This window comes from Vanessa atalanta, chromosome 14 (genome assembly GCF_905147765.1).
Source record: "Vanessa atalanta chromosome 14, ilVanAtal1.2, whole genome shotgun sequence".
Taxonomy (NCBI): domain Eukaryota; kingdom Metazoa; phylum Arthropoda; class Insecta; order Lepidoptera; family Nymphalidae; genus Vanessa; species Vanessa atalanta.
Window position 1 is genome coordinate 6,257,507 of NC_061884.1, and position 11,245 is coordinate 6,268,751.

Here is an 11,245-nt window from a genome sequence, read left to right on the forward strand (position 1 = left end):
AAACGTTTTTTCTTTCACTCGTTCAATCTAAGAATCTTTGTAAGGATGCGGAACAAACGGGCCCCTTTATCTAACCCGTCGCTTCATCAAAGTAGAAAAGGATGGTCGACCAACAAAAAGTGGGACGATTCGTCCGCCCAACCCTTTTATTTTGTTTCGCTCCACTCTTTTTACTTTTATTCTAAAAATATCGCATTCACGGACCCATTTCGAAAGGAAACGTGACTCTGTTCAAGGTCAAGTGAATTAGTATTCGTATGGTGTGTTCGCAGTTTGACCGGACGCAAAAACTCGTTAATATGCTGCTTGTGGATTTTTTTTAACAATGATTAGAATTGCCCGCGGCAAAGTTCTGTCTCCTTGTAATGTTTTATAAGTTATGTAATTAAATTGAATTGAAGATCGCAAAAAAAATGACAAAAAAACATCCTTTCAACATTACACTTATTAAGCTCAACAATTGATTAATTGTATATGAATACAGTTGGAAACGATTTAATAATGAAGATTAATGTTATTGCTTGTAATTTAACATGTGCCACTTTATAAATTTAAAACTTATCAATAAAGTCAATATGCTTGATATTTAAAGTAATTTTCAAATGAAAACTGAGGTAGTATTCTCAAATTTTAAAACAAAAGGCCGACTGAGCCTACCCGGTAGTGCGAAACGACGCGTCTTTTTGTGAATACGTCAAAAGTGCTGTAATTTTTATTGTTTATTTATGACGTATTAACAAATTATTTATTGCTTCATACGCTAACGGGAATTTGGTAATGACTTTGTATTCGCTTTTGTTGCTTCACTATCACGTTTCGGGCGCTGTATGTACCATTTGTTTATAATAATGTGAGGAGGTAATATATCAACATAAATTTAAAAAACTAAAATAAAACATATACATTTTAATAACTACCCGAAACAAATAAGTAACTTACTAACAGTAATACTTATATTGTATGTAAACAAGGACTGCTAAATCGTAACCTTCCTATTTGCTTCGTTTGTCGGGTGATAAATTTACAGAAATGAGCTCAAAACAGGGAGTTGCATGCCGGTTCATCTCGACATTCCGGACTGGTAGTAGCTTTACGTTTGAATGGCGTGATAGAAAAAGACGACACACAAAATGCTAGTATAATTATTTTTTTTATTTACGAAAAAATTAGTAAAATTTCATGTAAACATGCCTATAATACAGTGGTATAGGTTAATAGAGCCTCGGTACCTTGGTATCCCAGTGTTTTAGGTAGTTCTATAAATACTTTGACAAACAGGAATCCTTTCAAGGTCAAATATTTTAAATTTGTAAATTTTACTAAAGTATAAAACATTAGCAAAACTTATAAATATGCTTTTTGTATCTTTAGCTATAATATATATTTATACGATGTGAAAAAGCGACCTAGTATCGTTTACAAATAAAAAGGCAATAGTTATAAGATATAAAATTAAAATTAATAGGTACGGGCGTAATTTATTTGTCATGAAATATTCAGGTTGTAAATATAACACTTATACGCACAATGTTGATTTTTTTGTAATCTTGAAATTTCATAAAATAAAATATCTGATGTGTTTCATCAGCTCAATTATCAAACACAAATTGTTCAAATTAATCAGACACCATAAAAATAAGAAGGTATAGAATTGCGGGAAACCTGACTCATAGCAAGAAGCCTTAAGATGCTACGAGTGAATCATAGTCGTAAACTATTTGCCTTTTAAAATAAAATATGTGCTAATTTCAACAAGATTCCAGACACATATTTTATATTAAACTCCTTGAATAGTCACTCGAGCTTACTTTCTTTAAAATGTGAAAAATATTAAAATTAAAGTTATAAAATCAAGAAACAACACTCTATAGCTCGTATAGTTATTTTGTTTCATAGAAATTAAAAGTATTAACGCGCCCATATTCAAAACCAGTTACACTAGTTTTTTTTAAATTAAGACACTATATTTTTTGTCATTTCGAGAAATATTAAACAAATTCCCACAACGTCGACTAAGTTACAAAATTACGCGTACTCTTACTACGATTATGCCATGAGACAGGTATTGTATTAAATAATTTATCAATAGAAATAATTTTATAATGAGCTACTGCTATTTATACTTTTCTTTTAACGCAATCTAAATTGCCCGAGGACAGTAGACATAATACTGTCACGTCGCTAATGAGACGAATCGTCTCTCATGTTATTGTTATTGTCGTGAGTGCTATGTAGAATTTATGGCAGCCGGCATCCAAGTCATAACCTCAAAGCTGAGGCCGTTGAGCCGTCGACAGCGGAAAGACAGAAGGGGAACGCGCAGTCGCTCAATGTTGTCGCGCATGCGTCCCGCACTTGAAAAAAGGAGAGAACCACCAACGCTGCACAAAGTACGAAGAGATCCCGTGACTAGGACTGACCGGCCACAACATTAATGAATCGCGTTACCCGGATACGTTTCCCAAACGGTGTTTTTTCACATTAGTTACAAAACGAGTATGTGATTAGATTACGCGTAAAATAAATATTTTTCGTAGTGTTTCTTTTTGTGACTTACAAACATGTACAAGACGGTGAGACACGGTGAGAACAGTCTTCAATATACTATATTGCCTCAAACTGAAGAAATACTCAATAACAGTGGATTGAAAGGCAAAGGCCGTGATTATAGTCCCTCTATTCATATAAGACGTTCAAGAAGAAAGTCTGCCTTAAAATATATTCTGTTAATAATAGTCGGAATAATAATCGCACTAGCTTTTGCATCTGTTCCACTTTATGTTCTGAATGGTGCACTATATGCTCGAAGACTTCACCATGACCACCACGAAATTATGACTTCAGCGCCATTAACACCGGCGGGGCGAGAGATCGTAAAATCACGAAAAAAGGAATTAAAAATTGCAGCTGAAATCTTATCAACCATAACGCCAAAATTAGAAACGAGTGTAGCACCGTCGACATCAACTACTACGACTTCATCTACAACTATCCCAACTACGATTATTAGTGAAAGAGCTACTACACCACCTTGGACTATGCCTGCTCTAAGATCTTGGAAATTTTCATCTTCTTCTACAACGATACAACCAATACCAACAGAGGATAATGATGAAATTCCTTTAGTAGGAACACCATCTGGTAGTGTACGCTTATTAGACCATTACATGTCAATGTCGATGAAGCCGTGGGAAAAAGATATAATTATAAAACCTACGATAACACCCGAACCTATCACAATCCAGAATGTTTTTAAATATTATTCCCGTTCCTTCAAGCCGTCGGAAGAATCAATGACTATGCACCCAAAGTTATTTGATGACGTTTTAATTACTACAAAATCAACGACCACCCAGACACCTATGACTACAGAGTTAGCAAAAACAACAGAAAAGTCAATCATGAAGGACCTGAAAGATACACTTTTATCAGTAGATGACGATGAAGAATTTAAGGAATCATTGGAAGAAGATGAAGTTTTTTCTCTACCGCCATTGAAGCCGGACTCTGTGGCGCCGGGAACAGATTCAGACGAAGTAACAGTTTCGAAAGCGACTGACAGCGGCTGGTACGGTGCGAAGTGGCCATTCGTCGATACGTCATCGTACTTCCAATGGACGGTAAGCACGATTACGAGTTAGCTAACTTATGTAATGTTTATATTTACGTGAGCGTGAATTGCGTGATCGATAAACTCGTAACCAATTCTAAAGACAAGAACCGGGTAATACAAATTATATTTCATAATGCGAAATTACTTCACTATATTTAGACTATAATTGTTTTCATTTATCTAACGGTTAATAAACGTGTGTTAAATTACGTAGAAAACGAAAGGAGAGCTTCCTGAATTTATGATTCTTTTCAATTCTCATAAATAATCAAATAACATAAATATTAAAATTAGCACGATGTTAATTTATCCCTTTTTATATTCAACAAAATTAAAACCATATTGCGTAATATCGAAGTACATAATACGAAATATGTAAAAAAAAACCCAAGTAATTATATAAACTGCCTTTTGGTTACTTAACATCCGTCACGCTTTTCCTTCCATATGATATCAACAATGGTTTAATATTTAATGTGCATATTATTAAGATCCTTATTTCATCGACTTTTTTCTTACAAAATAAAAATCCTCGTCGTCATTGATTGATGTACAAAACCAATATCACTAATCAGGCAACCGTCGATTCCATGAGCATCTATCTATCATCATATAAATAATAATTAAAACAGTTTATCATAGAATCTAACACATTTTTTTGATTCTTTAAATATCCACGATGGAAAACACGTAGAATTTAATATCTACGTTTCGCCTTATTCGTTTAGATTCTCATTAAGATTCCGCTAATGAGACCAAGCTTAGAGTGTAAAGATAACATTTATTATACTAAAATATTTAACTTAAAACCATTCGAACAGTTAAATAAAAATAACTTTAGAACTTCTTCGTTTTCCGTATTCAAGTGTATAAATATAATCATTTTATAAAGAACATAATGAAAAAGGGATTTTTAATAAAGATTATTGGTTTTTTTGTTTTAATTTACTTAATGTATTTTTTTTGGACTGCCTGGTTCTAGAAATTTATTTTTATTTCTGTTATCTCTTCTTAAATAGATCTGTTTTTCGAAAAATTATCATAAGATACTTATATCAATTTATAATATTTATATTGTACTTATGGTGTCAAATTAAAAAGATACATGTATATTTCTAAGTAAGTATTCATGGTTCGTTGGACTTTGCGTTGATAGAAAAGATACTTATTCAATATATTTTTTTATTAATATACATATAATATAAATATTTGTAATATTTTATAATATACGTCTTAAGGTTACATCTCAGTAAACAGATATATCTGTACTTAATACCTATTTGTCATTTTCAAAGTCCTATACACAAAATAATAATTGTTAATTTATTGTTTATTATGAATCAGAATACAAAATTAAAATATTCTTTATAAAGTTTAAGTAACACTTTTGAATTGGTTCGATATTTAGATTCTACCGAGAAAAACGCACAAATAATTCAATAGTTGTTTTTTTAACAAACATGTATATTATGTATGTATGTATGTATAAAATTATATGTTATTATATTTGATGCATTGAACACCCTAAAAAAATATAATCTTTATTTATAAAATATTTTTTAATATAAATTTAATTTAATGGTAAATGTAAAATTGTCTGTGAGATTTTGTAATAGAATCGAATAATCTATCAAAGGGATGTATTGACTTTGCCAGGTCAAAAATTTGGTGTTACAAGTTTATCTTTACTTCTCGTGTTTAAACAATGATTGTCACTGCGTTTATCAAAATTATCGTTGCTTTTTTTATTTACTCATGCGTAATTATAATATTGACAGAGAGCTTATGTAATCCTACAAATGTTCACAAAATCACTATTATAATTCTGTAATAATTATTTAATGTGTATTATAATAATCATCTCTTTTTTCTATATAGGGCTACTCGCCTGGAGATAATCTGCTTTTACCGTTACTGGTTGCGGCATTATCGTCAGTCGTTTTAGTGCTGCTTCTGGCGCTCGCTGTGAGGCGCCGCAAGAGGACTACCACAGCATCAGCACAGATTGGGGTAAGATGTTTGCTAACTTTGTACACAAATATTTAAATTTTCTATTTGAATGCAGTAAAACGGAGGGAATTATTGTTGTTTAAGCGTGTTTTCAAACTTTATATATGAACGAACTCTAAATATCTTATATCTAATTAGATACATATATTATTTGTGCATGTTATATATCAGGTACTGTACATTATTTTTAATATATTATTATTTCACTGTAAAGCATTTATATATTATGTTTATATCTACTTTGTACACCCCTACCTCTTTCTATATCAACAGATATAGAAAGAGGTAGGGGTATGTTTCAGCGTGACATTATTCATCAAAATGTATTTTTCAATATCGTTTTAAAATAGACATAAGACTGATGTAGGATTGCGTTACTCAGTAACATCTTTCCTCTACCTTAAGGTTGCCTGGAAGAGATCGCTGTTTTAGCAATAAAGCCGCCTCTTGTAAAGACATAGTGCATCTTTCTTAAACGTGACTACGTTTAAGAAAGATGCACTATGTCTTTACTGATGTACAATAAAGAGTATTTTGATTTTTGATTTATCGAGGAAATTTAAGACCCATATAAAATTATGAGCTGGACTGAGTGTACGATTTCGTTTTTTGACTACAATAAAAGATTTTTTCTATCGAATGATTCAATTTGAGTTTTCATCAAAAACGGCCCTGAATTAAAATAAAATTGTTAAAAACACTACCAAGTTTCTGATTTCGTCATCCACGCGCATTTATACTATTATTATTTTTTATAAAAAGTAATAATATAATTAACATTAAGAAAAACACAGAAAATGAAAAACATCTCAAGATTATTATATTTACACATTATTTATAATTTTCCAAGTACAAATTACTATCTAAAAACTTTGAAATAATTAAAATAAAGTTTTAGTACTATACAAAGAGCATCATCAATGTTTAAATAGATATATAATCAAAGACCCTTGTTTCAGAAGTTAACCTCCGACCTACAAGCAGATGACAACACTAACTTATTGACAGCAGAGAATCCAGAAGAGATCGAAGAGTGAGGTCAATAAGTACTATGTTGATTGTTTCCAACAGATTGCCTCGTGTATTTACAGAAAGAATGGCCGAATAGAACGGCTTGAAGGTTACTTTTATAGAGATTGGCTTTGAATTTTCGTGCACACATTATGATATTAAAATCTTTGTCAATAATTGTATACTCATCATATCATATCACTAAATGCATTCTCGCTTATGTTTGATATTAAAAAATATAAAATCTATATATTAAATTATGAAAAAAAAAATCTAAGTTGCGTTTTGTATTTTGGCGCCTTATTTATTATAATAATGTAAGGCAATCAACTTAATCAACCGTCTGTGCTATAAATAACGTTAAATAAAGGAATTGAAAGGAAGGATTAATTGTTTTCAAGAAGCTTTCATTTGCATAGCTTGCCTTTAACCTCGATACATAAGGCATTTGAAGCACCTTGTAATGATTTAGCCGCCATACCGTAGTTTCTCGACAATTAAGCAGACCTCACCTTAAGATCTTACATACCCACCATATTTTTGACTTTCAGTGCCTATTGTTTGTATATAATGGAAGGTTAGCTCGGCTTTGTTCCCGAAAGCCAACATTGCAAGTTCAGAGATAGGATATAATATTGTGTGTTTTGAATGTTTTGTAACCATTACATTTTTTAATGTAAGTTATCTGAAAAAAATACTGCATAATTATTTACTATATTGCAATCGAAAATATTTTTTCTTTAAAACTATTCACTTTGAAAAATAAAAAATAAAATCCTAAAAAAATTAACAATCATTAAAAACCGATTTAATTTTTTTATAAAAATCTAACTAAACTACAAATAAAAAAAATACCAATGATATATTTGTGCTACGGTTTCTCCCTGATTAAGCTAGTGATAACTTAAGTAGAATTATTGTACTATTTAACCATCGACGTCGGTTCAAAATCTCTAAATTTACATAACAAGTTGTTCAATGATATTTAGAACATATATTATTTCATATCTCTGAAGATTTCAAGTGTGACTCGTCAGTATTAACGAATCCCTGTGGTATATCAAAGTAAGCGTATTTAGTTTATGTAGTCAAATAGGTTAAGAGTGAAATTTAATATCGATCTTGGTGTTTCAATTTCAGTGTGACATTATTCATCAAAATGTATTTTTCAATATCGTTTTAAAATAGACATAAGACTGATGTAGGATTGCGTTACTCAGTAATTAGTGAAATGATTGTTTTCAACCTATTTTTGTAACGGCACTATTCATTTCAAAATTATTATTGTGTGTTATAAGTATATAAATGTAGTTAGTATGGTCTTGGAATGTGTGCGTATGAAGTTGGCTATGGCTAGTTAGAAAATGATATTATGGAACCGTTTTGAAATTTTTGAACCGTACAAGGGCGCTAGATAGCTTAAAGTCAGCTAATAAAAAGATTGATACGGCCAATTTTAATAGTATTTATGCTACAAAGGCATTGTTATACTACAATAATTTATACATTCTTGGCCTGCACTGACATTTGAAAGAGCGACATCTAGCGGATTTCTAGCTTTGCCCTCATAAATTGCGAAGGTGATAGGAAATAATCAGTCTTAAGCGCCTGATGTGCATACAAAACACTATTAAGTCATTATCACGCTAGTAATATTTTATAAGATACAAATGTATATCGCACACTATATACTGATAGATGTTAAGTTAGTTAGCTTTTGTGTCAGAATAGTTTTTGGAGCAATGTGATTATTTTTTAAGCTGGAACACACACCATGTACATAAATAATAAAATAAATTATGTTTTCCCACCGACATCTGTGCTTTTTATTCATATCAATCATTCATTATATTAGCGTGCCTAAAATTAATAGTATTAATTAGTTATTAATCAACATATATCAATGACTGGTTTTTAAGAAGTATGTGTAGGTACCATCTTTGTCTGTAGTTTTAATAAGAAATTAAAAAAATATCAAATCAAAAGTGAATGGTAGTTTCAGTATAATTAGGCGCGCTCCATCCGATTTTTATTTTATAGCCTGAGCATCCTACGATACAAATATATCATTTGGGTATACCTATAATCATGTGATTGTGTGATTTTTATTTTTAATTGTACTTTTTAAAAGATAATAACAATAATAATACGTAATAGATTTTGTGTCCAGACACATCTATTTGTATATAGTATTTATTTATATATTATCAATTATTTTTAATAACCACGAATCTTCTTCTTCTCATTTAATAATCCCAGCTATTGCCATGGTTTGCCTTCAGACTAAGTCTCCACTTGGCACGGTCTTTAGCGTCATTCTGTGTAAGTCCATTTGCCTCTCATATCCTAGGCCCTATCTCAGGAGGCCTAGTTCCAGGTACAAAGATATCAAGGCACTTTTTCCCAGCATAGTTCTTTGGTCTACACACGGTATGGTCATACCATCTCAGACGACGCTTTAGAAGCTTATCCGCTACGTCACGGAACCCGAGACAACCTCGGATGTACCTACGAGTTGCGTATGCGGGCAGCCCGCGTTACGCCGCACATCCACCTCAGCATTTTCATCTCCGTGACGTGACGTGTGACATTATATCTATCTTTGCATTTTTGGAAAAAACAGAAACACAGATGTGATTAAAGAACTAACAGAATGTAGATCTTAACACCAAAATTGCTTTTAATTGACATAATATATCTTTATGATAATGCTACTCGATAAGAATTGTATTAACAAGTCCAGTCGAAGGATTTGATCGTACGTACATGAGTTCTATTAAGTACGTTCTACTACATCATACAAGTGATCAGTCGATAATTATTGTTCTTAAATTATATGTTATACTTGGTGGTAGGAGTTTGTGCATGCCCATCTGCGTAGCACCCTTTCATTATTCACCGCCAAACAACAATACTTAGTAGTATTGTGTTCCGTAGTTTTTCTTATTTGCCAAGGTTGGTGGCGGATTGGCGGTGTAAGGTATGAAGTGGTTTATGATATATTGATATTTAAAATTAAATATAACATTTATAGCAAAATATTAATAATAAAAAAATAAATGATTGAAATAAAAACAAAATTATTTGTTCATCTTAATTGACTTATATTGAAGTAAAAATCCCAGATATTGCAACCAATTCATTACATTAATGTTAACTAACTTACACTAATAATTACAACCAAAACTTACATTATTTTACAATAAATAAAAAATATATTTAATCCTTTCATTAGTATAAACTAAGATTATAAAATACATTTACACCACCATATATCGTCAAAATATACAAGTAATGATTTGTTAGAAATTATTGAAGTTAAATATCATAAAATATTTCCATAGTGTGGCTAACTTCACACAATTCACTTAGAATTTTGACACTAACACTTCTTTACACGAACTTTTTAAAATAATGCAAGATTCTTACGGAATAAAAACAAATTGTAATTCTTTGCGTCTTTTCGAAGAAGCATATAATATATAAATAAATGTATTTTAAAAATTACAAGAACGCTATACGGTACGAGTCCAAATTAAATATTTGAGATTACGTTCATATTGTATTGTTACGTCTTATGATCGCGAACTACAGATGTGAAAATATCGATTTTTCTCAACTCCAAATAAGCCATCCGATCAAATGGCAATTTCAATTTCAGTATATAAGCAATTTTTTTTCTTTGTCTAATTCTGAAATAGATATTTCTAAGATGACATTAACAAGAGAACAAAAAGTTTAAACTTCTTATACGTCTGTATAATATTGAGTTTGAAACAAAAAAAATGTCAACAACTAAGTGAGCAATCTCTTAACTAAACTAATTTGACTGGTTTGAAAATATCGCTTTCCATATCTAGTATATACCGATAGCAGAAGAAATAAAGATAAACAAATCTGCTAAATGCAACTACAAACAGTTCTCGACACATTAATGCATAATACAACACTATTCAACTTGACTACTTATATCCTCTTTATCTTCCAAAGTTCTCACAATAATTTCGCCAGCATCCAAAACGCCATAATGATCCAGAGATTATGTAGATTTCGACCAATGACGTTGCATCAATTCAAGGTCAAACTTGTTTATTTATCTTTATTCCCGTTTTCATCGGAATTGACTATATAAAAACAAATGCAAGTTTCCCAAATCCTGTCAAATTCGTTTAGGTCAGAGAGTGTTCTCATTAATTTGTGTATATTATATAAACAAGGTTGCACAATTTTTTAAAATGCGATTAAAAAATACTTATATGTGTTAAAATGAACTTCACACGAGTGCGTTTAAATAACTATTCAAATTAACCTAATGCAATTAAATTTAAATAATAATTGTTAATAAATGTGTTATTGCTTTTTTTTATAAGATATATTCAGATTAAAATAAATGTGTATTGTTATTTAAAACTGTATTAAAAATACGTGTGAACTAAACGTTATACTCAGTTTCGAACATTTGAGTAACAAAATGTTAGTTGTAATATGTTAAATACATTAATAATTTATATAAAAACAAATAAACTGTTTAATTTATATTATTGTAGAGAAAAAAAAAATGTAACGCTAACCAAGATAACTATGGTCATAATATTTCCATTAAGAATTAAA

General features: G+C 30.6%; 1 protein-coding gene across 2 annotated transcripts; it reads left to right on the forward strand.

Moving 5' to 3' along the window:
- Positions 1-2,408: 2,408 nt before the first annotated feature.
- On the forward strand, positions 2,409-7,324 carry LOC125068721. 2 transcript variants are annotated; one of them, XM_047678015.1, is made up of 3 exons: positions 2,409-3,620; positions 5,492-5,623; positions 6,583-7,324. In XM_047678015.1, the coding sequence occupies exons 1-3, from the start codon at positions 2,562-2,564 to the stop codon at positions 6,658-6,660; spliced, it is 1,269 nt and encodes a 422-aa protein (XP_047533971.1). In that variant the 5' UTR covers positions 2,409-2,561; the 3' UTR covers positions 6,661-7,324. The 2 variants fall into 2 exon arrangements, with proteins under 2 accessions (XP_047533971.1, XP_047533972.1); XM_047678016.1 differs by having other exon boundaries at positions 6,586-7,324.
- The last annotated feature ends 3,921 nt before the right edge of the window (positions 7,325-11,245 follow it).